General features: G+C 40.1%; 1 protein-coding gene across 1 annotated transcript in view; it reads left to right on the top strand.

The window, feature by feature from the left end:
• TENM1 (teneurin transmembrane protein 1) overlaps positions 1–27459 on the top strand; it is a 250817-nt gene that overhangs the window by 211721 nt on the left and 11637 nt on the right. Inside the window, exons 22-25 of the mRNA XM_067304283.1 lie at positions 11770–12136; positions 13922–14432; positions 19780–19952; positions 22186–22421. Coding sequence (XP_067160384.1) covers positions 11770–12136; positions 13922–14432; positions 19780–19952; positions 22186–22421 — 1287 coding nt within the window. The remainder of the gene's footprint in view (positions 1–11769; positions 12137–13921; positions 14433–19779; positions 19953–22185; positions 22422–27459) is intronic.

Below are 27459 nucleotides of genomic sequence, written 5' to 3'. Positions count from 1 at the left end.
TATTTTTTCCAATATAAAGTTGTCTTTTTCTCTGGTTCTTTTTACTCTGCTGCTTAATTTCTCTTGCTATTTTTGCCACAGTTGCAGAGCAGCCAACCAGAGCTGGAGTCGTGGCCCCTGCAAAAGCAGTGCCTGTGTTGCCCCTGACTTCAGTGGAGCTAGGGCTTCGCGCCAGTTGCTTTCGCAAGCCTAACTGAAAGGGTAGTGGGTGGCGAGTGTGTAACAAGGAGCAATTGTATCCTAAGACAATGTTCTGAAAAATGCTTCTGAAAAATAGACAAAATTAGGTAAGGAACAGAGGTTTTATCAAAGTATTTTCAAACCTTTGTAAGAATGCGTCCCCCTCCCTAAATTAACTGAGTGTTAGTCTTTGGAACCATAAACATACATGAAATAATTTCAGTCATAATAGGATCTGCAGGAAAAAGCAATCACTAGGCTCCATACTTTGAAGCAAAACCGAGCTGATTGCCTTTTTTAAGAAGGACCTTCATGGTGAAGATAAAATAATCCTTTTTGGGGGGTAGAGGAAAGGTTAAGTAGCCTCCCTCTAACAGGAACTGAGAGAAAAGAGGCTCATAGGATTGGAACCTCAGGTGGAAAAGAATCTGTGAGAACTCATGAATCAAAATTGTAGGTGTATAATGTGATTTTTAGAATATCAAACAGAAAGCATGATGGTTTCATCACAGCTAATCTGTATTCTAATCAAATTATCCTATCACTGAATTTGAAATATTAGTCATAGAAACCAGATATAGTTTGCTGAAGTCACACTGCAATTTTTTCCTCAAAGTCCCAAGTGATATTTTTCTATTGGTCACCTGCAAAGCAGCAATTTGTTTCAATTACCTGCCATAAATAATGCATTATTACTGAGTAAAATACTATGTACATTTTAATCAAATCTTTCAGCAATTGCATCCTTTCCTTGTGGAGGCAGGGAATGCTAGGAGCTCCATGTGATCCGTGCTGAAGAGGAGGAGATTGGACAGACCTCTCCTCATGATTTTTTCCTACGTACACAGAGAACAGATTTTTCTCTCAAACCTAGTGGAAGACATCTAGGTCTTTGGGAGAAAATAGTTCCACGGGGCAGTTTCCTCAGTATCAACTTCCTGCACTGCTTTTGGGCAAAAGGGATTTGTTCTTTGTTAGTCAGGAAAGAGCTCTGCAGGTTCTAACTGGAGAGACTCAACCAAAGTCTCGTTTGATGTTGTCATTAAACAGTATAAATGAAAGAAATTGTCACTTACCCGGTTGCTTCACTTTTTATTCCTTATGCACGTATAGCCCTTGATTATTTCTCTCATCTAAATAGTGTTTCAGTGTGATGGAGTCTAGCTGATGAGTTATTTGTGGCAGAGGCCTTGTGTCTGCAGTGCTGAATTACACTGTTGTAAATTTTAGCGTAGCTCTGCCAGACTGGTGAGAGTCTGCAGTGGGTTGAGATATATTGATGACAATATCAAATTTTTTTCATTTTTTGAGGAAACATAGTTGACGTGATGTATTCATGAAGACTGTATAAGTTTTTATATAATGTGTGTGTGTGTGTGTGTGTGTGTGTGTGTATTATATATATGTAAAAGCTGTATTTATATATATACATGTCTATACAGCATCTACACCTACTGCAGGCCTACCATAAGTCATTAGATAAGGAGAGGGGCAATTTCTGTGCTAGCATTTCTGCATTCTACATTTCGCAGATTGTCAGGCCTGGTACCATGTGTGTGTTGTTCTCCTCCTCTCTCACGAGCAGCCCCTCTCCCTGCAGCAGGTCAGGATTCACCAGCCAAACTGCACAAATCTGTGGAGTAAGAGATCTTCCACAGATGCAGCAGTTTTTGTGTTATAAGTAAATAACAATAATAATGAGGCTTAACCTGGAGTTCTCTTTACTGCCTCTATTCCAAATCTTTCAGATTGCCCAGCCTATTCTAGTCTGGGTGTTTGGAAAGGTAGCACAACGTCAGGGTGAGGGAGACCAAATGTGCTGGCACAACTCTGGAGTTTGAATCCAGGACGGCTTTGAAATTGAGCACAGCAGTCACTACAGGTGGCACTGCCCTTCCTGCAGAGCTGTGTCACGCTGTTGGGATAGAAATCGTTGCGTTGACTAATTCAGTGGAAGATTGTCCTACATCTTAGAGGAGTGAGGATTGGTCTTCAGGTCTCCCTTGATAACAGCATAAATCAGGAGAAAGGTCACTGAAATTAAAGGAATAAAACCACTGAAAGTGGAAAAAGGAACGTAGGCATTTAACTCTTTAATCAGTTCATTGAAGTTTTACATAGCTGCAGACTGAACAGCTGCATATGAAAACAGCAAAATGAAATGTGGATGCGGTTACATGAGTGAAAACATTGGCACGCAGTTACTGGCTTAAGGGTACTCTGAAAAGCCAGTGCAGCAATACTTCTGGCCTACAAATTGCTCCAGGAGCTAAGGGGAATCTGAAAACCTGTAGATCCTGTCAAAACAACGTTGTAATATTAACAGCTTACAAAGGGCAGGGCTTTGAAGCATGTCAGCAAGAGAGAACTCTATGGGGTGTTGTTTCCCTTGCTGTCTTGGTGCTTCTTGCGTCCCAAAGCTGGTTATAAAGAAAGACTGAAGGATTTTTGGTACCAAGAGTGTTGCTTTGGAGGTATTAATGATATCTCCAGTCTTACTAATAGGACTAAGTTTGCTCTGAGTTATCCTTGCAGCCTGCTGAAGTCAAAAGAAAGCAAGCTGTGACAACCACCAGGAAGCAGTGTGAAAGGAGCTGCAGCCTAGGAAATGACAAGTCAGAATGCCTGATTTCTCTTCTTCCTGGTATTGTTTTTGTTTCTGCATCTTTTCTACCATTGTTTCTGTCAAGAAAAAAATGAAAAGACACCATCTCAGTGGAAGAAAAAAAATGCAAATGTCAAGACAGAAATTGGTCATATCCATCTTTGGCATGCAATACAGAGGTTACGTTTTTAGCCATGTATTATAAAGTCTGGGCCACAGAGAGACACAAATAGAATGATAGCACCATTTTATGCAGTGTATTATTCTGACAATAACACATTTACAAACAAATTAGCTAAAAATGTTTGAAGGACATTCAGCTTTTACAAACTGGGCCTCATCTCCTGCTGATAGATTCCTTTGGGATGGCTGTGGCATGCAAAATGATACACTGCCTTGGAGAATAAATTTATGAAGTTTAGCAATGTAGGTCACATTGCAGGAAAATCGTAAATGTCTGAACATCACTCAATAGCCGTTCAATCAAACCCTGCAAGCAAAATGGGGAACTGAACAGCATGTAGCTGTCTCTAGTGAGAACTGGGGAAAGTCATGATATGATGTAAAACCCTCTAGGTCCTCCATCCATATGTATTTTTTTTGTAGGGCAAGAATTTGAATAGAATCTATTTTTCTTCCCAATTCAGAATTCGATTTCTGTGTCCATATCAATGATGACAACAAAGCCAACTTTTTTCACTATTACTACCACTAACTATAATAGACATCTTGGAAGGGTCGTGAAATGATATGTCAAAATTTTGAGAATCAGGAGAGGTCAAATAGTCAAAACTTGGTGTAAGAAGCCTAGCCATAAGCAAGTAATTAAATTGTGAAACAGTTTTCATATGCTCCCATCCAGCAGGATTTATAATTTATACTATTTGCTTCAGCTTCTTTGGATTCTTTTGGATTTTGTGATATGGAATAAAAAGAAGTAGAAGTTTTAAAAAGCAGTTTCCAGAGGTGTCTGGATCTGTATCATCTAGAGATTCCTAGAGTTTTCTAGATCTAGAAATTGCCAGAGATTTCTAGAGATTTGGGGATCCAAAAATTTACGGTTTTGCTAGAGCTGTCAAGAGCCTTTCTAAAGACTTGGAGAACCTTTGTAGACCTGGGGTCTTTCTCTCTCTGCAGCCTTGTGGGGTTGTCTCTAGATGGAAAGCCATTTTAAAGCCTTTTCTGGAGCCCATCTAGGGCCTTTGGGGGGCCTTCTTCAGAGCCTGCCAAGTGCCTTTACAGAGCCTTTGTGCTGCCCTTCATGAACTTTTCTGGAGCCTTTCTGGATCTCCCCTATAGCTTGTATTGAACGGTATCAGAGCCTTTTTGGAGCCCCTCGACACTGCTGCCTGCGCTGTGTGCACTCCAGACTTCAAGGAGCTCGGTTAGTCAGGAGTGATAATTCTTCAATTTTGCTTGAAAACTTTAGCCGTCAACCTTATCTTTGTTTACCTTTCTGGCACAATCTGATACTGCATATCCAAATCCGCATCGCAGCAGTACCCGGTGCCCTTAGTTGACAAAAATTTAAAACAGAGTGCCTGCTTCCAGTCTCATGCTAGGATGAAACGCTCTCCAGTATGTTTTCTTACAAGTGCCTAATCAATGTAAATAACAGTCACACGCAAGGGTTTCTGCATGGATTACAGTATCTTGTTTGCTCTGCATAACATGCCGCAATTTTTTTATTAGCTGTTTAAAATCTAACAGCAGTAGGTGTTTGCTTTCAATGCTGCATGGTAGCTAGTTAATTACACTGATTTTGTTCAGTTAAAATATTTATTATATAAATATTTGTGAAAAATTAGGTTGTAGAAGATCATGACTTGATAACAATTAATTGTGATGCTAATTTCTGCCAAAGTAGGAACTTGCATTATTTTAATTACTCTTTTTTCTAGAACTTTTATATACATATGAAAAATTCTATACAATATAAAGAAGAAATTCAAACTTATCTACAGCTGTTTTGCTTTAACTATCTGTTTCAGTTTATGAAAGAGTTAGTTTACCCTAGAGTGGGTTAAAAAAGCTGTTGAATTCTGTATCGTTGCTGTAGGAATTTGCCATAGGAAGATGCTCTGCCATAAACGGCAGAATATCTGTTTTTTCTCATCCTCCTTTCATTTGCAGAATTTTTTTTGTTTGTTTAATGGTGTAATTCTTAAGGAAAAATTTTAAGTCACAGAAATGAATTTGCGTTTTTTTGTGGAAGCCGTGAAGTTAGCATTCATTCCGGTCCCTGTGGGAATACGTTCTGCACCCATGCTCTGGCTGAGGAGATGTTTGTGTCTCCTGTGCGCCCAGCTCCCACTGGAGGCAGCCGATTCTTATCGTTCACTTCTTCTGTTTTCACTTGCTGCCCGGCTTTGGGGTTAGGGAAGCGCTGCCCTGAGGAGCAGCACTGTTGTGAGAAGTCATGATCCTGGTGAGAGGCACAATTTCCTGGGCAGTTTAAGTCAAATCTATAGGAAGTTTTAATTTCAAGAAAGAAATCTTGACCTTGACTCTGTATTCAGGGGAGAGTCAATCCTACATACAGAGTAGGTGAGTGATATATTTGCAATGGCTTGTGTTGTTCAATGGCAGGGCTTTTGCCTTCTTTACTAGCTGGAGCTTTCTTCAGATATGGAAACTTCATTTCTGTGTATATTCTCTTCCTCTCAGTTTTCAGACCCAATGCTCTTATAAGCCTCAATAGTTACTGCAAGCAAAAGGCACTTTAATATACTTAGCTCCAGCCTCTCACTATTCTCAAACAGCTTTTAATCACTGTCTCAGTTAAAGCTCTTCAGTATCTTCCAGTTTTCTTTAGTAGCACACTAGCTTTCTCTATCTGAGCTCAAAACGGAAAGATGAGGCCAAAACTTCTATGAGACTTGCTAAGATTTACTCAATCTTACTTCTACGCTGCCTAGTTTAGCAAGAATGGTGTCTGGAAGTCCAAGGTAGAAAGCAAGGCAAAACAGGAACAGTTCCATTAACTAGATTCCTACTTAGGCCTGCTCCCTCCTTTTGATCATGCAAATTAGCTGTAAAGGTTTGTTTGGAGGACATCTATTCCCACTCCAGCACTAGAGATGCGTTCAGGTTAGATTCAAATTCAAGGTCTATTTTGAGACATTTTAATTGAAGAATCTAAGCAACCTCCTCTCAGAGGTACCAGACTGCTAGAAATACTTTGTAAATTACCTCTGGGCGTTTAACAAATTATTTTTTTCGTAACCTGTATAAACCATGGTACCATGTTTAAAAGGACTTGAAGGGCTTAGGAACCTAAGTCACATTGATTTTCATAGTCAGTGGGCTTATGTGATTCTGGAAAATATTCCCTCTATTATTAAATAAAGATAGTGTGAAACCTGTCCCCATAGAAATCAGCTTTTGCTATTGATTTGTAAACCCAAGATTCCTCACGTGGTCTTTGAAGTTGTGAAGCAGAAGAAATCACAAAAAAGAAATTGTGAAACAAGAAGAGAGCTGGAAAGGGAGAGCATAGTGAAGCTTGCGGCACATGAAACGAGGAAGACAAGCAATGAAAAGACGGTGGTGCCTTGCCCTTTTGCGTTCCTATGCCAGATTTCATATCCACTGGAAATAATTCATGGTAAGAGCGGGTTGGTTGGGGAGGCTACCCGAGCCGTGATCCTGAGAACTGGTGGCCTCAAGCCTCTGAGCTGCATCTGTAAACGTGCCACAGCTGCTCTCGCAGCCTAAGGATGGAAAGCAGGGGCAGGTTGGCTGCCAGACTCCTTTCTAATGAAGAGGGTTTCATTCAGAAAGGCCCTCTAATTTCCATATACAAAACTCATTTATTTGCATTTTACACTGGGCAACAACAAATGCAGAGAGTGCAACATTTGTGAAGTTTAGAGCAGGGACTGCTCCAGCTGAACTGGATCATTCTGGAGTTCCTAACACGCCGCATCAGGAACATGAGAAACAAAGGCTTCTTTCAAAGCGAGAGGAAGGCTGTAATCCCACCATAAGAAAGCGCTTGCCCGGTGTCAGACTGCAGCGAGCTGAATTTGCTCTCTGTGCGCCATTAAGAGAGAAGCTAAGCTGCCGAGAGGAGCTGACAACGTCCGTGTCAACAAAAGAGATATCCTAGCAGCTAGAGCAAACTGACAGAAAATGATGAAAAAATATCTGTGGTTGTCAACTGGGAGAAAATAGAGAGAAATATATGTAGTGAGACATCCTGTAAAAAGTTCAGGGAGGCGGAACGGGTCTCCGTCAGCCTTGCAAACTACATGCTCATTACTAATGGGCCGCCCCGGTGAGTCCTTCCTCCGAGCCACTTCTCGCACAGAGGAATCGGAGAGAGGGTTTTAGGCAGAAGGAGAGAAAAACAGTGTTTGGAAGGGCACTGTGGTGAGTAAAAATGGCTTGGACTGGAAACCACAGCTGCAGTGAGAACGAATGGGAGGAAGTGAAAACATGAAGTAACAGGAAAAGAGAAATGTGAAGGAGAGTCAGATCAGGTTTGTGCATGCATATCGTACAGCTGAATAAAGACTAAGTTAGCATAAAGAGAAGTGCTCAAGGCTGAGCAGTACAGATAGGAAGTAATCCATCACTCAGGACTATCAGAAGAATTTTGGCATGAATTTCACGCCGCTACATGAAATTGAATCAAAATACACAAGCAGTGCATGGCAAGAAATCAAAGCAATGGTGAAGCCTTTGTATGGATTTATGCAGCTTCTTTTAATCCATGATAAATGAAACTTATCCCAGTGAAATTTCCCCCTGTATCCCAAACAGTTAAGCTCTTGAAATTTGTGTTTCTAGACAAGGATAATTCTTCTCCTTGTTACTTTTTTTACTTTGATAGGAACAGTAGAATTTGTTTGATCTGATTTGTTTAAAATAACACCAAAAATGCCACAGCCATAAAATGCCACACAAAACATGCAGAAGGTCTTAGCCATATGGTCAAAACCAAAAATAAAACAGTATTCTGCACAAGCTAACACTTACATGTGTGTGCTTCTGTGTGTACATGTTTAAGAAGCATATGAGTGCATGCTCTCGTACCAGTGCTGCTTTGCAAAAAAAAAAAATGCATTATTTAGGTGTAACACTTGTACTTTTGCTGTGGGGAAAATACGTAAAGAGTTTTCAAAACCATATACATACATACATACATATGTATATACGCACACACACACAAGTACCTGTATATATTTGGAAGAAAGAAACAAATACTCCAAAATACCGTTACAGAGTTACCTAAATGTAGGTCTCCTGCCCAAAACTCATTTAAACTGAAGCCATTTTAGTGTACTTTGTGTTTCTAAAACACTTGACATGCAAAAAATATATTAGAAAGCCAGACCGGTAGGTGTTAATTTTGCACTTCTCAAACCAGACATTGATTATCAGACATAGCTAGAGAGTTGGTGTTGACAGTTAAAAGCTGAATTCCCAAAAAACTTGACATGTTAATACTTACATGCAAAAAGCCTCATGGCTCAAGGGTTCATTTGTTTCTGCAGTGATTTCCATTGCAAAATATACTTAGTCTCCAGTGAACCACACCAGGATTGTCGCCTGGCAGTTTGGGTGTGTGAAGAGTGTAAGATCTTGCCTGCTACCAAACAAGCCTTGTCTGCTTGTTTATAATGGGATGTTCCACAATGCCACTTCTGCACGCTGCTTGGGAAAAAAAAAACATCAAATATCAGAAATACTGCTTGCAGTTGTCCCAGTTTTGAGTCATAAGAAAAACATACATGTATGGGAGAGGAGTATTTGCAGGGGCTTACAACATATTGCTTGAGATTAAAAAGTATATTAACTGACTTAATATTCTAACCCTGAGTGTTTTGTCTGGAAAAACTTTTTAATGGGCACAGTCATATCAGATGAGAATTGAGGTCCTTCTCTGTAATATGTTTATTGGATTTGAATGAAGCACAACTGATGGCTTGGTCACAGAAAGCTGCCAGAGGGCAGCTTGCTTTAAAAGAAAAGAAACAAGCAGTGACTTTTCAAGGTAACAGTCAACCTGAGGGTGCAGTTACACTTCAGCTTAAGCTGATTTAGGTGATTAGTTCTGAACCAGCGAAGTGTCCTGGACCAGCTCACTGCACCAGTCCTGCTGCAGAGGAGCAGACCTGCCCGGGGAGCCGGGAAGGGGCAGGGCTGCTCCAGCTCCAACTTACACCGCTTTTAGCTGCTGTGAAGCCTCATCTTGACAAGAGCAGTGCAGATTTTGTCTAAATCTTTGAAATTCTTCCTCAACGAATGGCCAGGGTTTTGTTTGGTATTGGCTTGTTTTTTATCGGCCTATTTGGCCTTTTTTTCTCCTCTAGTTGCACTAGCGTAAGCATGTGATGAGCAGCAGCTGTTATCTGTGCTGCAGTCTCCAGACTTGTACATGCTCACTTTAATCATCTTACTTGGGATTAACTGATGAATACACCCGAGACGGCTTCAAACCCAGGAATGAGAAGCTACAGCCGTACCTTCTGTTAGTTTTGCAGTGGGCTAGGCAACAGAGGTCAGGTATAGTAATGAAAATTGTTTAGGTGTCCCCAGTTAAAATTTTATTTATTTTTATCATCATGCAGCTATGCTTACTATGTGATCAGTATCAAACTAAATGTGCTTACAGCTAATTATACATGTTAAGAATCTAGCCTCTTCTTAGGTTTTGGGGACATTGTTGTAAGGGAAATGTACAGTTACATAAAAGCTTCTTCTATCTCAGTAAACAGAACTAGCCTCAAATCAACCATAAAAAAAGTTGTTTTGGCCCAAATCAGTCCCTGTGTGTCTGCAGACACCAGATAAACTTCTGCAATGGGAGGAATGTAGATTATTCACTGAGGCAAAGGCAATGTGGCTGGCCCACAAAGTAAAACCAGCTGCTAAAATATGGCAGATGCTAAAGAGCGTCGTTACGGCAAAAATAGTCAGGTCCAGCCGAAAGTTTTTATCACTCACAATCTAGTTATGGTTAATCAAAAGCTATCTTGGCACTAGAGTGGTCTGTGAAGGAGGTGCTAAGGTTGGTGGTGTACGTTTTCCACTAAAAATAATCCATTTACTTTGATAAAGCAATCAAACGTTCTGTGTTAAAGGTATATTACAAATATGTTTTTTTCCAAGTTTCATGAAGGTAGTCTTTGAGACATTTTATGCTACCTAAATAGTTTTGTTCAGCTTCTCAGCAAAATCTCAGTTGCAAAGAAGAAAGCATAAGCTAGCAGCTATGTTTAAATCTGCCCTAACCCATCCGGCAGAATCCAGACACTCTCACATGCATCAACAGAAATCAGCACCTTTATGACTGGAATCTGTTTCCAACTGTTTCACCACATTTATCATCATTTGGAATGACTCTGCCACCTGGTACAGAAGAGATCTTGAACCCAACAGCATTAGTCTTAATGCCAGTTATTATGCTGTCTAGTAAAATGAACGGAGCACAGGGAGGACTTCGATTATTCAGTGAGCCTTCTTAATTGTGTGGTGCACCAGATAACCACGCAGGGCAAGACAGAATAGCCACCATGCCCTCGCTTTATTAAAACATGAATTATCAAACCAGAAATGTACTTCTGGAAATGAGGTTATTCAGGAAATACTGATACTTGAGAACCGAAGAAACTTGGCCTTCAGCCTGGTGCCTGAGCTGACCCCAGGCAAGCAGGTGGCTTAGGATGGCCACACTCTCCACCATATGTTATTCCTCAGTGTTGAGCATTGTATTAGCATCTGTGGTCTCTAAATTCACAGATCTTGTAATTAGTGCAGTGGAAAAATAAACAAGAACAGCAACAAAATCAGTAAATGAAATAATAGAACCTTCTGTGATAACTGCATATAAAAACCATTGCATTTTAGCCAGGTATTTATTTTCTTCTGCTGATTGAAATACTTGGTCCAGAAAAATCCCACTCAAATAAAAGCAGCCATCTCTTCACAAAGGATAATGAGCAAAGCATCTTGAGAGAGACAAAAATAGACTGTCTTATGACCTCCAAGGCTCAATCCTTTTCTGATCTTCCCATAGACAAGCTGTAGTCCAAATCCTGCACTGGGATTAGTTAGCTGGGGAGGGGGACCAGCCTCCTGAGTTGTTGTTACCCGGTTCAGAAATCCTGCACAGCCTGCTGAACTTCTTCAGCAGGAGGAACTTGAAGCCCTGGCCAATACGTGCTGCAGTCAGCAGCCAAGCTCTTAGGTGTCATTCAAGTTGACAGGCTGCCCCACCTTTAATGGGGAGCACCTTTAATTCCTCCAGATCCTGATGCAGCGGCTCAGGAGAGGGAGGTCATTCTTCGAGCATTTCTTGCAAAACTTTGCTCGGTTGTCACTCTCACCTGCATGGAAAAAGAAAAGGCTAGTCTTAAATATGAAGGATTTACTTAATTCACTACTGTACTGTAGGAAGTGTGGTATACTGTGTACTGTTATGTTACAAAGAATTAACCAGCTTATACTTTTGATGGCATATAAGTCTTATTAACATTTCCGACTTCCTGAATAAACCATGGAAGCATGTCGCACTCCTCTGCAATGCAGGTTTCCTTTTGTGTTAGAATATTGACCGCTTCCAAGTGTTTTTCACTCTGCCAGTGTTGACTGCAACCTTGATACAATAACATTCAGACCTGGAAAATTTTGTAGCTGATGTTGCATGACATGAAGTATGTGTTTTAATTTGCATGAGTGTGTAGGTATAATAAAGTTCCCACCTTAATGGACTTGTACAAATACCTTTCAGAGGATGCTAAATTACTTTTGAAATCAAGTTTTGTTCCATGATGATTTTGGACCTTACGAAATGCTTGTTAAAACTTCTTCAGCCACACAAAATTAAAGGTATATACTAGTGAAGCAGCGCTGGATGAATCCATTGAATGCCTTGATACTGTGATGATCAGAGGTGGTTGAGCAGAACTGCTTTAATGTCTTAACCATTCTTTTTTCTGTTGCTTCTCTGTCTTGCTCTTAATTTTTTTTTCCAGGTGCGGTTAGAGTGGCCAACGGACCTCACAGTGAACCCCCTAGACAATTCACTGTATGTCCTGGACAACAACATCGTTCTGCAGATCTCTGAGAATAGGCGGGTGCGGATAATTGCGGGGCGCCCTATTCACTGCCAGGTGCCAGGCATCGATCACTTCATCGTCAGCAAGGTGGCCATCCATTCCACCCTGGAGTCAGCCAGAGCGATCGCTGTATCTCACAGTGGCATACTGTACATTGCAGAAACGGATGAAAGGAAGATCAACCGTATACAACAGGTCACAACCAATGGCGAGATCTCCGTAATTGCTGGAGCCCCGTCAGACTGTGACTGCAAGATTGATCCTAATTGTGACTGTTTCTCAGGTGAGGCAGTGCTAGTTATTTCCTGTCGCTGATCTGTTGAGATCCCCGGGCATGGTTGCAGATTAGCAGTGTAGCAAGGGGAAGGACAGATGAACAGTGACTGAGTTTCCTTGGAAAGTTTCAAACTTTGTTAGCTAACCTTCACGGCTTTGTTTAATCTGTTGGATGCAGAGATGCGAGTCTTGCCGCAGCTGGCACTGGAGGAACCTCAGGGTGGCCTTAGCTGTTTCACTACGGAGGTCGCACACTGTTCAAACCTAGCTCCCAGTCTGCCTTTCTGTGTTGGCTTTGTGTGCACATGTTTAGGATGGTACCAGCCCTGACGCAGCTTGCGGATTGTATCTTGATGCTGATGGATCAGATAGGTCTTTTCACCAAGGATGGTAACCGCAGCTGATGAAAAACACACGCTTATGACTTCTCAGCACTTGAGTCATACTGCATGATCAGCAAAATGATGCAAACGCATAATGTTCAAAATTTCTCCTTTCTTGTGTGTTTTAAAGTGGCACAGACAACGCCAGGCCCACACTGTGCCACTTGCTGTTCTCAGCAACACAGCTGCACTCCCTGCACACACCTGGGGAGGCAAACCAAACTGTGACTTCTTTTTTTCATAAAAACCTGTTTCATAATGGGTGTACAGACGATTGCGGTATGTTACCTTGTCATCTCTAAGAATCATTTTGTTCAGCTCTGTAATGTCATCCTAATTCTTAGGACTCCCCTTCCAAATAAAAGGTTAATTACGAAAATTAAATGTGTCAAGAATGGAGAGGAAAAAAATGTAAATTGTATTCTAGAGGATATGGGTTGCTGACACAGTGTTGTAATGATAATCAGAGTATCACGTGCATTTCTAAGTGGTGCTAGCTTCAGTTACAGATATGGTAGAACTGTGCTAAATAGGATCCTGTTCAAACAGGAAAGAGAATGAAGAATCTGCCCTCAGTGCTGAAAAATGAAAAATTGTGGCAAATCTGATGATTGTGCCAGTGCTGAGTTGGTGAAAGGCATGGCAAGCTTGTCAGAACACCAGCTAATTTGTGCGTTTCCAAGGCAGCATAGGCTTTGCTCAAAATCTCCATCAAATTTAATTTCTCCGCCAGGAGAAGGGGAGCAATACAAACAGTAAAGTACTTTTCTCTAAGAGTGAGCTTTAATACACTTTCTTGCTAGTTGTAGAAAATCCTGCTCAAACAAAATCATTTTGCTATGCATGTCGGGCTCATGATTGTGGAAGTGTCCTCCTTTAACCTTAAAATACATAAACTATCTAAATTACCAAGTGATATTGAAGGGGATGTTTTTTCGAAGTACTTTTTGGCTAGTATTTTCATTTGTTTTCCTACAGTGTTGAGATTTTAATAAGTATAAACTAATCTCTGCTTCATTATCATTTTAGCTGAATTTTTATTTTCTCTTTGTTTTATTTATGTCATGATTCTACTTTTACTACAGGCCAACAGACAAAAAGTAGGAAATGAAACGTCAGCTGTTTAATTTCTTTTTCTTTCACATTTTACTATGTAATACCTCCCTGAGCAGCAGGGTTTGGGAGTTAGCAAAAATGGGGTAGATGAGAGAATTGTATCTTATTGTTTGTCTTCAATGAGACTGATTTAAAATTGCACCATTTCATATAGTGGGGGTTTAATTCTTTGGAAGAAGATACTGTTTTATTGACTTGTAAATGATACTGAAAGCAGCAGTGTGGCAGGCTTGGGGCTTCCAGTAAAATATACACATTACAGATTACTAAAATAATTACTGTTTCTTCTCTAGGTGATGGTGGATATGCCAAAGATGCAAAGCTGAAAGCACCTTCTTCTCTAGCAGTCTCCCCTGATGACACACTGTACGTAGCAGACCTTGGCAACGTCCGCATCCGTGCAGTCAGCCGAAACAAGGCTCATCTCAGTGACATGAATATGTATGAGATTGCATCGCCGGCGGACCAGGAGCTCTATCAGTTCACCATCAACGGAACCCACCTCCACACGCTCAACCTCATAACCAGGGACTATATTTACAATTTCACCTACAGTGGAGAAGGGGATATTGGCACGATCACGAGCAGCAATGGGAATTCAGTTCATATTCGCAGAGACACAAGCGGGTTGCCGCTGTGGCTGGTGGTTCCCGGAGGCCAGGTGTACTGGCTGACAATAAGCAGCAATGGTGTTCTCAAAAGAGTTTATGCCCAAGGCTACAACCTGGCGCTGATGACATATCCTGGAAACACAGGACTTTTAGCAACCAAAAGCGATGAGAATGGATGGACAACTGTGTATGAGTAAGTCCGCATCATTAAATGCCTGATGTAAAGAACACTATTTGAAATGAACATTGAAATTTTTTTAGACAGTTCTAGCAATTTAAAAAGACTCCCTGCTACTAATGCTGCATGATAGAGGACAAGTAGTGCTGTTGTATAAGCTTATACAATGCAAAAGTACCATTTCTTAAGTGCCAAAGCCTGTCACATGTGAGAGCTCTGTAAGCAGTGCCCATTAAGTGTAGCAAAAGCTACCTGAAATTATGTTTCATTTACACCTTATTATTTGTGAATCTCTGTTTCTCTAAATGAAAATATGATTATGGAATTTCTTTGTAACTGAAGAAGAGGAGGCAGGTTGTAATATGAAGCAGGAATTTGCAAAATTTCTAAAGTAGTTTTAAAAAAAAAAAGTATTAGCATACCCATAGGAGAAGGGAGTGTCCCAAAAGAAAGTGAGAATCTCAAAAGAAGGAATATTCAAAGGCAAGGGTGGACTTGTCTCTAGCAGTAGGGCAAGAGGATATAAAATAACAAAGGGATATATAATAAGGGGATTGGGAATGGCCTGGTAAGCAAATGCTCAGGAGAACCATGGTGACTTCCAAAGGGCAAGCAAAGGCGGTTGAATACACTCACCTTAGAGAAGCTGTTCAACAGTCAGAACATCCCAGTACAATCCCAGAGAGAAATGGGCCCAAGAAAAAGTTCACATTTGGTTTATAAAGAGGTGGGATGTATTAGGACTTCTCATTATTTATAATAAATTGTCTTAATCCCTGTTTGAGGATGTGACAAGTAATTGATGGAAATTTTATGTTAACATTTTACTGTTAGTTCAGAGCTCTTCCAAGAGGATAATAGTGCCTGCTTTCTGTAGGGTACAGGGGTTCATGATCAAAAACGAAAATGAAAAGCCATGCAGGTGAGATATATGAACAGAAAACACACAGAGGAGAATTAAGTCACCGTATAAATCCCCTAGAGGGGTAGCTGAGTCACCATCATTAGAGGTTTTTAGAATTATATTTTATTACAATGCAAGGAGGATCACAGCAGAGCAGACTACTGCTTATTGCATGGGATTTGTTATTCAAGGGGATGTTTTTCCCATCCTGCCCTCCATTATTCTGCCAAAGACAGACTAAATTAATGGGGTTAACATAACTATACACAATTAGGACCATTTTTGTCAGTATGCTGGAAAACAAAACCATACAGGGCCTTCCTGCTTCAGTTCTCATTATCAGGCATCTACTGATGGAAATTTAAATTATCATGCAACAAAACATAGCTCACTGTTGTCCTGGTGCTGTTTTAACACTGATCTAAGACTGTCACCTATTACATGCATAACTGAATTCAAATACGTGCTTCTTTGGAATAACTTCAACACTAAAAGTGACCCATTTAAATCACTACATGAGGATGGGATCAGTCCAGACCATGAATCAATGATGCTTTCAAAAAGCTTTCACAGTAGCTCTAAGTCATGCCTATTACTTCTTAAAATAGTGAACATCATGTGTTGCAGGGCCTTGATTGTCATTTGAGTAGATGGGAATGTTAGAGCAGATTATTTGTAGTCATGTGCTTCTCTGTGGGTTTAATCTTGGTATTCTTACCCTGTCCCATTGACATTCAGTTTAAACCATTTCATGCAGTTATTGCTTAGGGCTGTTGTCCTCTGGCAAGCTGTTTGTTCAAGTATGATTCAAGTACGGTGAGATCTTGTTTTTAAAGGATGTCACCTTCTTCCAAGTGCCTCCCATTGTATATAACACAAATTTCTTCACATGGAGATACCTGTGCCTTGGAAGGATGTTTCATTTTCTGAGAATAAGTTGCTTAAAGACAAAAACAAATTCCAAAATAATACAATGTTTATGACTAACATGAGGAAATTTTGGTAAATTAAACATTTTTCACACTTTCACTAGCTTAACTGCAGGCTGTGTAATATACTGTCCTCACTGCTGCTTCGAGTTGCACAGACCCCGCACATCTGTGCACTTCTGCCAGATGCCTGTTTGGCATTGTGATTTTCCTTGTCCCTTCCTTTCTGAGCTGTTGTCTTCACAGAAAATGGGTTTACTGTAGTGACAAGAGAAGTTGCGGTCTCCCCAGCTGGGTTTCCCCATGGGTATCCCCATTTCATTCTGTTCTTTTATTTTAGGTCAGTCAGTAGCATTTAACAGAACTACAGTTACTATCATAACAAAAACAACAGCAAAATCAAATAGTGAAGCAATGTCATAAATATTTATTGTTTGATCCAAAACGTTAAGTCATCTTTCTAATATATTACAACTTCCTGACATATGTAATGTCGTACATGCTGCTGCAGTCAGAGGGACAATTCAGTATGATTAGCACTATGCTGAGCAGGGGTGTTTTCAGGAGCCGGTTCCCACCTTTTGCCATAAGTAGGTTACGGGGCGTGATGGTCCTTAGTCATTCTTTAACCAGACATTATTTTCCAGACAGGTCACATTCTGAGCTGACATCTGATTTCAGTTTGAAAATTAGATTTTTTGAAGGGGTTACTTTAATATTTGAATTGCTTCTGAGTTCCTATATAAACACAGTATTGGAGCTAAGAGAATTACCATACAAGCAACTTTCAAATTGCTTGGAATCATCTTTTCTTTTTAAGCTAGATTTGCATTCGCATCTAAATGTTCAACCCGTGGCACTGTCAAGCTGAAACAGGGATGAGTTTGTTTAACAACACGTATCACACATACCTGGGAATATGAGCAAAGATAATGAACTGTTCAGAACATCTACCTGTATGTCAGATTCACTCACAGAGGGAAATTATTAAGAGGTAGAAAACCACCTACAAAAGTACTTGTCATCCATCTACTCTAATCTGATGGAATGAAAGTACTGAAAGAGCTCTTGCATAAAATTACAGCTAATGTACAATTTTCAGTCATCTAGATTTTTTTAATGTTGGATCATTAAAACCATAAAAGGGGAGAGGGGCACTGGGCCTCTATTAAATCAAGGACAAGAAAACACCTGCAAGAAACAACTCTCTCTGAAAAAATTAATTAGACTGCTTTCCCTTTGAAATGATGTAACTCTTAACTGTATGCTACGCATAGAAATGCAAATAGATTGTGAAGATATATCCCCAAGTGTGCATTTCAGATATTGGTGAGCACTTCCTCATGTGAGTACTGAAATCAATGCAATTATTTGCATGATTAAATGGTCACTGACGTGATTAACAGTGGCATAACTGGGCCCCAAATTAACATTAAGAAATATGTCATGATTCTACCCCTATTAGTTTGGGTAGAACATTGTGCTGCAAGAATTGATTCCAAGTATGCTACTATTCATCATGTGAAAGGTGGCAGAATCTGTCCTCAAAGGGTTGGGTTTCTTGGAGCAAACTGGAATAAAAAAACCCTTTAGATGGTCGTACTGTGGATTCGGTACTGAGACACTGATCTGTGTGTTCTCATCGAAGTCAATGGGGTCAGGTACAGAAGTAAGGGTCCATCGACATGTGTCCTACAGTCTCGTTATAATTACTCGGTACCATATCCATCCTGCCATCCAGTAACTACTTATGCCATTTTTCAGCTACCCAGGAAGTTTTGTATCTCATCATTAGCACTATCAGCAGCAGAGCTGGATCCTTAGCAGAAATGGATCCTGAGTCTTATGGGCAAGAACATTGCAGTAAACTAGCTGCATTTATGCCATAAAAATTCATGATTTGGGGATTTTTCTATGGTAAGGTAGAAAGTCCAAATAGACCAGCAAGTTCCCATATCTGTTTGATCAAGCGGTAAATGAAATACAACTGACCAATGCTCATGGCATTTTCTAATGATGAAAATCTGGGATCTGAATCAATTTTCATCGCTGGGTGTGGAAGCCAGTCAGTTTACACGGAACCAGCATAAGGATGGAATGTAAATAAGTTGCATGATGTATGTGAGTGCAGTAGGAAGTGAAGGAGAGAGAGATTATGTTATATTTAACATTTGATGGATTCATTTGTCAAAAAATGCAAGATGTTTGCTAATTCTTTCTCCAGTGTATCATGTGGAAAGAACAGCTGTTCTGTTTTTCTTTTTTATATCAGGGAGAGGGGGATTTTGTTCCCAAATACTTTTTGTGGCATATAGATTTTGTCAGACTAATTAGGGGGAGATGAGGGTCCCAAAGAAATGATGCCAACACGTTGAAGTGAAGGACAAGTCCAGATCACCTGTTGATATGAATTGGAAGGGCTCCAATGGAGGCAGTGTAGCTATGCCAGTTGATACACCAGCTGAGGATGTGTTTTATGAATGAGGGGAGACAGTTAATAAAACATTAAAACTTAATTATGCTTTCCTAGCTGCACAAATAGGCTTCTGCCTTATGAACATGAGTTGTTTTTAGTCATGCAACTGGATCAGCAGTATCAGTGAGGTCTCCTGGATGAATAAAATGTGTTAGCATCAATAAGATTTTAAGATGGGAGACATTCATATGTAACAATATCAAGCAGTGAACATTGCTCTGCATTGTTTTTCATGTGAACCATTGGAAAGAACAAACATATCTGTAGAACCGAAAAGATTCATTGGAGACACTGTTCCAAATCTCTTGCATTAATTATTCACTTTTCCGTAACATGGCCTGATTCTTATAAAGTACCTCAGACAAAAGGAATTTCTGTAGCACTGGTGAAATGTAGGTTAACTAAAATGTTGTGGTTTAGATTTTGTTGCTGTAACTTCTGAGGAGAAGTTCTGATTTGAGTAGGCCCATGGGAAGTAACACATGAGTAAATACCATGTAAACAAGTTAACTGCTGTAGATTTCAATTCAATTTGATCACTATTGTTGCACTTTTAGTCCTCTTTAAATTTAGCATTCATACTATATACTTCAAACATCAGCAGCAAAAGGCAGTTATTGAATGTTGCAGTATCTTAGAACTGGATTTATTTTAATTTACGTGTAGAAAAACACCTTTTCCAGCGTGGGTTGGTTGCCTGAATGCTGAGTGACCTCCAGTGGCCACCCTCTTGTATCGCATCGCAGCAGGTTTAAACCCTGGCCCTGCGTGCGCGAGTGGTGAAGCTTCTGGCAGAGAACCATATAGGTGGCATCTCATACTATTTCCAATTATATTTTATCCAGTACCACTAAAAAGCAGTCTAAGTAGGAAATCAGACTGGGAAATTAATGCAGCATTTTGAGTAAATAAATGCACCAATTTTTACCTTTTTACTTACTGCACAGTGTTGACAAGGGTTTTTTTCTTTTTTTCTTTTCTTTTATTCTCTTAGGAGTATCTACAAAACAATAGTGATCTATGTTCATGGCTCTTTAACATCATCTATTTCAGATATGACTCTGATGGCCATCTGACCAATGCAACGTTCCCGACTGGTGAAGTTAGCAGTTTCCACAGTGATGCTGAAAAACTGACAAGAGTAGAACTTGATACTTCAAACAGAGAAAATGTGATCACAGCCACAAACTTCTCAGCTACCTCTACAATATATACTTTAAAGCAAGGTAAATAAGGCATTTCTGTTACTTCTTCCCTAGTTATTACATTTCAAGCTCTAGACGTTATTGTGTTCTTAACCATTTGCCAAAAAAGACTAAAGCTGGTTCATTTATTTCTTGCTTGCTTCAGTACAAACAGCTAGATACTACTTGTAATTCTCCTGGGGTAGCTATTAGAAACCAACCACCAGTGAATTCTTTTCCTCCTAGGAAGTGCTTGGTCCCGCAGATGGGTTCCATTTATTGAAATCTCTGATGTTTCCAGGCTTTCTGTGCTACCACTTCAGTATTCAGAGGAGCTGGAGTGACCTATAATACACTGAGCTTTGTTACTCTGAGAAATACTGCCCAGAGAGTGACGTGCTCCACTGACATTTTAACACGGCAGTGCCTTGCTTAGCTGGCGCTGTGATTCTTTCTGGCAGTGCTGCATCCTAGCAGCAGGACTTGCAGGAAGGACCAAGGCATGACCCACATCAGCTAGTGCCTGCCTCCGGGGTGAGGTTTTGACTAGGCCACTGCAGACATCGTAGTATTTCCCTGGCAGCTTCAATCCATTGGTATATCGTATCTCTTGAGAAGAACTTACTCCCTGCCTGATGAAAGTTCCCCAGTGTCCTCCTTCAGATTTTGCAGATTCGTTATCACAGTTCTGCTTTTATGCAGTTTAATCAGTTTGGGTTTTTTTCTCTTTGTTGATCCACTGTTGGCAGTGGATTCTCAGGGGGAGGAGGAGAAGCTTTGAGAGAACTGGTGGTGAGAAAGAGGTCTGCTTTACTTCCAGATCTGCTGTAGAAAAGCTTTGTAACCCTGAGCAAGTCACAGAACTTTTCTGCCTCTCAGCTTTTAATTTATAAAAAACAAAAAGGAAGAACTCACCTCACAAGGCATTCATTCCTTTTTACTGATGCATAAGAGAGAAGACACTGAATAAGTGGAAAGAATTATGCTATATTATAGCATTGTATCACCTGTTAGTCTTTGGGTGATTGCGTCTGCTGTTTGCTTCAGCTACCCACCGCATGATTATATTTGTCCTTAAATGTGCAGCTTCTCAAGGTTGGGATGTTACCAAATTCTATCATCTCAGGAAAGTGCCTAGCATGCTACAGGCAGCACCAGAAATAAATAGCCACAGTTGTGGCTATCATGCTTATGAATTCATATCATTTGCATATTTCCATATCTCTGTGAAACTATCATGAAGCATCCTGTAAACACACAATCAGACATCTCATACCTGAGTCACAAAGTCTCTTTTAATGCCATGTCTGTTATCTTCACTTTCTGACATGGCCAAATATTTTCCATGTATTCATGTCCCAAGAGCTGCACCAATTGCTTCTATGTGGACCAGCTAAATAAAGGATCCTTTTCGTAGTCATTAGCTGGTAAGGTGCTGTGTGTTCAGTCGTATTTTAAGGGTGAGAGTTTGTGCTTTGTCTCTTAGCACTAAATGTGCAGGCTCAGGATCAAGTCATCACCTGTCAGCTGAGCCACAGTGACTTCCCCCGTGCACATCCTTAGCCTCTCCCAAGCGCAGGGAAGGAACTGCAGTGCACAGGCAGGGGAAAGGAGGTGTCAGCCCTCTGCAGCATAGTCCTGCACCTCTGGAGTTGCTCGCTGTGCTACCACTGTTGACCTGGCCATTTTTCTCCCAGCATTGCATTGCATTCCCCAGTGTCCTTCATGCATCGGGCCTCAGGCTCGTGGCTGGCCATCACTGTGCCTGTACCCCTGTGTCCTGCTACTAGTGGGAAGGAGGAGACCTTTTTAGTACAGTGATACGAAGCAAAAGGGCCAGAATGGGAGACTGGTTGTCAGGCTAGACATTTGTGAAAATAGCTTTCATGCTTGACCTTAGATATTCAGCACATTCATTCATTTTAAAGTGTGATATTCTGTTAGCATGTCCCAACATGCTAAAATCATCAGAATATCGGTGGTCAAAACCCAGCTTATGAATTTGCATATTTTTAGGCTGAAAGCAAAAGCTTTTTATGTCTGCTGCAGGAAGCCTGCATAATGGAAATAATCAGGCCAAATGTAATAAAAAAGCTCTTTACAAATGTGAAGATGTGCAGGTTACAGGTTGCAAAAATCACACTGCAGTTGCTGTGTATTCAGCTGTCTGTAAACTAGGGGCAAACAAAACCCTTTTGCATCTAACGTTTGCTTTATAAAGCTGTAGATCTGAACTTTCCTGTGTTTCCTGGTTTTGGTTGTTGTTTTTTGACAGATAACACGCAGAATATCTACCGGGTCAGCCCAGATGGGTCTCTGAGAGTCACCTTTGCCAGTGGAATGGAAATCACTCTTAACACAGAGCCTCATATTCTAGCAGGAGTCGTCAGCCCCACTTTAGGGAAGTGCAATATCTCCCTTCCTGGAGAGCATAACTCAAATCTCATTGAATGGAGGCAAAGGAGGGAGCAGACCAAAGGCAATATCTCTACGTTTGAGAGAAGGTTAAGGGTAAGGCTTCCTCTTGTGTAAAGTGCAGTGTTCCCTTTGAAAGCCATTGAACAAAAACCATGTTGAAATATTCTACTTTATAAGAATTGCAACGGAAAGTTTGTATCAATGATGGGCCCCAGCCATGAATTTCAAAACCAAACTCCGCCGACACTCACAGGGATGTTTGATCTCTGTTTGATTTTCGTTGTTAGGACTTGACCTGAAGACATAATTACTTTTTTTATTCTGCTTCTTTTTCAACTAAGAACTTAATTATGTCTTTGGAAGAAGCTGTGAGCAAAGGACGATGCATAGTTACTCTGGCACAGCAGCAGACTTGGAACCAGGTTCTGTCTCTCTCAGATCTAGCTACCCTTTTTGTTCTGGGGGAAACAACGTGTGCCAGCCTGTGCCTGGTGCAGATTTCTCAGGGCCCACCCCAGGTGTCCTGGCCAGTACATTTCCTGCCGGCAGTATTAATGTAGAGCCTCACTGTATACCCAGACAGGCTGTGTATGTTGCCCTCTACCTCCTCATACTACCTGTGATGCAGTTTCAAACCTCCTCACTCCCACTAGCCGGGTTACAATATGGCTCTAACAAAGAATTATTTTAACATTGCATCCATGGTTTGTATTTGTTTTCCCGAGAACTCACAGATTACAATGACAGATGGTCAACATTCAGCATTTAATTAGGTAAAGCTAAGGCTCAAAGTGACTGCTACCTTGCCGAAAAAGGTTTTTGAAGAAATCAGTTTTGTTTTTCACATGAATACTCCTGAAAACACCTGTAACAATAGTAGGACTGGGAATTTTAGCCTTAAAAATACTGCATTATTAACTACAACCTGTCTGGATAGGTATATCTCTCAAAGTACATCTGTTAGCTCTGAAAGTACAGAACTGGTTGTTAAAATTTCTAGATTGTCTTTTGATTATCAGGCCCTACATATTTTTTACTCAAAAAGTGCATCAGTTTAGTTTTCAGTTGTGCTGATGAATCAGAAACCCTAGACTTGGATAATCTGGCCAGACAGTCCACTGAGTGTGAAACACCTGTTTGAAAGGGCATCTTTCAGACTTCACAGTCACAATTATTTTATAAGGATCTTGCAAATGGAGAAAAGCTTCGTGTAGTTTTTCTTGCCCTTCTTCTGACTGCCTCTTCTCCCTCATAGCATGAGTCCTCATAGCCCTGACCGGGGATGCTGCTGAACAGCTCTTTAACCTATTACAATGGCAAACATATCTGTTACAAGATGGCAGGATCCAAGTTATGGCCTCCATGGCTTACTTTACATAATCAATGCATTCTGTATGGTTTTGTGCTTAAATAACTGCATAGTGTGTATTTATTTAAGGGCGTTACATAATAAAAGTCTCAAATGGAAATTGCGCAGTCAGTCATCTATTCTGCTTATGTTGCAAGGGCCAAATTGTTCCTGACAGTTATACTTTAACATACTGCATTCTGCACAGTTTTCCTATAATGCAATTTATATTTTCTATTGCTGAAATTGATTGCAGGTTGTTTTAACGGATTTTCCCTTGCTTCTCCCTGTTCCTTATTATTGCATGCCAAAAAAAAATGGGAGGAAATTCACAAATTGGTCAGGATTAGATGGATTGTGGCTGCAGGCCTAAAATACACCTGTTCATTGAAATATTTCAAAACTTAAGCTATCCAGAGGTCGACTGATTGCCCTCCCGGTCAATCTCTTGGTGCACAGAAGCACTAGTGTATTAGTCTTTCTCCCCCTTCACTATCCGCCCAGTGACGGGATCTGCAATGTAAGAACGGCTCTGATGTGCTGCTGTCGTAAAGTCTCTGCCCCTCCAAAAGTGTCCACTAACAGCCCAGCGGTTGGGTGTTGCATCTTTGGTTCTGCAAAACTACAACTGTCTTTTAATACCTACCTAAGGTTAAGGGGACATGTGGATTGACCCTCTCTACTCAAAAAGACATGTCAGTTGCCTGTATGACAGGTTTTCCTCTGCCTTGACTGCACTGAGCTCTAGGACCGTCTGTCTGCCAGGGGCTGAGGGCTGTCATGGGGCCAGGCTGGAGAGATCTGGTGGGATAGAGTATTTGATAGTGGAAAGGAGGAGAAGAAGTATTCTGAGCATAGGATATGCCATGTAAATATGGACAAGAGAAAGGGACAAGCAGCCTGTTGAGGCCAATAAAGAGGACGCTGGAGGACAGGTGAAGTATATGGCTCCTGGTGTTCAGCTTTAATGCTGAGCCTTCTGCATGGGATGCCAATGAAGTGGGGAGTTGATGGAGATGTAAGGGGCTGGAACAGTGCCACTGGAGGGAAGGCAAAGTATCAGTAGCATTTACCCACAGGCAGCTGTCTCTACTTGGTGACTTGGTTATTAAAGGAAATGTGCAAGAAATCAGGAGCAAAAATACCATCATATTGTGTGTTTGAAGCTTATCATTGACAAATCCTTGAGTACTGCAGAGAAGAAAAGGTAGCAGCACTAGAAGTACTTGTGCTGGAGGAGGTTCTGGTGAGACCTTGTTCAGAAAACTTCTAGTAAGTCATATTTTGAAAATCGAGTTAAGCACTTAATATGCCATGATTAGCACAATAGGAAGTGTGTTGGAAGGCTTGCAATGTAGGGCAAAAAGTATTATGCTGAACTCTGAGAATGTATGTAAGAAAAAGCTCTGGGCATTGGACCAGTTCTCAGTGGAAATGAACAGACTTGCAGGAGCCCTCAGTTAAAGAAGAAACAGCGCAGTGGAAGAGTTTTCTGAAAAAAAGAGCTGTTTCTGAAAAATCAGGCTTAAAGATGTCACTTAAAGACCAGTCCTGATAAAGTCATTGAAGCAAATGGTTTGAGTGCTTAGAGGTATAAATTAGAAAGCAGGTAACTGGGAATGGGAAAAAGGATGACCTAGTTGAAAAGTAGAAAGCTTTTCCTTCTCTGCCACTTCCTAACATTTTTAATTCTTAATCACAATTAACAGGCATCTTGAAAGCATGTCATCCTATTAACCTTAAAATCAGTTTTGGAAAAGAGGTCACTGTTAGCAGGTTCTGAAGAATATTGTAGAAGTTGTGTTTTAAACTGAAATTATTGCATGGTGTGAATTCCCAGTTCCAGAAATAGAGCAGAAATGAGTAAGTTAGCTAAAATGCTAGAACAGACATCTAACTTGATCTCAGTATCTGGCTCAATGGGGGAAATGGGAATTAATCACAGCTTTCCTTTAAGTGCAGAATTGCCTGCCCTGGTATTTCCTGCAAATATATAAAACAGTCTGTAGGCATGTATGCATTTTGTATTAATAATAAATCTATCTACAATCAGGCATTTTAACATCAATCGTAATCTAGCAAGACTTCTTTTTTATCAATTGAATCGCTGTGTTAATTGACTTCTAAAAATGAAGCAAAGGCTGTTGTTAAAACCAGTGAGCATGATGCATAGTAATATACTGATTAGAATTCAGCTCTGTTCACTCCTGTCTTTTGCATAACTTAGAAGGAACTTGGCGTTGGATGCAATCCAGTTTTTATAAGCAAATATCTACAAAATTGAAAATTGGATGCTTGGCCGGTCTTACTTATTTATGCGTACTATCTTTCTTTTTTTAAATAACAAAAATGGAGATAATGCATTGGCCCCAATTCAATTCAAAAGTCCTTTACACATAGGCTTTGATAAATATGTTCATTATAGTATTTAGGAAATTATTCCCCTTTACTAACCAGTCTTATAGCAAGTCCTAATGACAGGACCTCCTCTGGACCCTGAGGAGCTACTGTATATCAGTTTACTTCCACTCAAATCAAAATACAGAAAAGGAAGTAATATAATCATCTCCTCCAATTTGCACATTTTAGATACTTTGGGTTTGAGACTTAAACTCAAGAATGATACACTTGTGTGATTATTTGCATTGCAAAATTTCTGGCACTAGAACTAATGAAAGCATAGCCAAATAATGTTTTAAAATATGTAATAAATATATCTGTTTATGAACCACTAGCATTGTTATTGAAATCAGCTGAATTTTCTCCCTGTTTTCATCAGCTGAAATTCTGGCCTGACGTGGCTTTTAGAAACCATTTCTTCCTAGCTTGTAATAACATACATGAGCTCCGTTCTCTCTTAGGAGCTTTATATATGCTGGAGGAGTCATCTTCCAGAAACCACTGAGATTTGGAATCAACGTTTCAGTGACAACATAGAAATGAGGGCTGGTGCCCATGTTTTACCCCATCTTGCCTTGAGACGGGTGTTAGATTTTATGTTAAATCTTGTTTAAGAAAGTAAACAAACGAGACGTAAAATATGGAATACAAAGGAAGTAATAAAATATACACATACCTATTTTAACTATGTGAGCTTTTAAATACTACTCTTACCCTTCTTCACTGCTAATTCTGCCTCTATTTGATTTTCATTCTTATTGATTGTATCATTCCTGAAGTCTAGATTGCAAGAGATTTGTATTCAAGACTTTCCTTTTTACTGTCTGTATCCTACAATAATAATAATAATAATAGCAATAAGAACATTAAATATGTACATAGATAGTAAATGAATATGAGCCAGGGTATATCCCCTGCTTGCTTTTCAGATGTTTTACCACCAGCAATTTTTTTCAGAAATTGCAGGAAGTTTGCAAAGAAATATATTATCATAAACTTAATCCATCAGACTGTATACAAGCAAATATAGTTGAACCAAGCATCACATTTTACTTGGGCTCCTTAACAATCATTAGAGCATAAATTGTAATAGTTACAGCAGTCTACAGGAGTACATAGGTATTTTACAGCTATTGTAAATGAGCAGTATTAAAGTTAGACATGTGTGCATATAAAACCACAGGAATGGTAGTTGAAGAAAGAACACCTGCTTCTTCTAGATTTTCAAATTATTTTGTATCTAAAAACAGAAAGAGGAAAGGAAAGATGTTCTTTCTAATCACTACCACCATATGATCACAGCTTGAATTATTAAACAGGCATTCTTAACCATTTACTTTACAGCTATGCCTGCAGGTCTCGGTGAGGACCAAGCACTGTGCT

This window comes from Apteryx mantelli, chromosome 13 (genome assembly GCF_036417845.1).
Source record: "Apteryx mantelli isolate bAptMan1 chromosome 13, bAptMan1.hap1, whole genome shotgun sequence".
NCBI lineage: Eukaryota > Metazoa > Chordata > Aves > Apterygiformes > Apterygidae > Apteryx > Apteryx mantelli.
The sequence above is the reverse complement of the archived record's forward strand: the minus strand, read 5'-3'. Positions and strand labels throughout refer to the sequence as shown.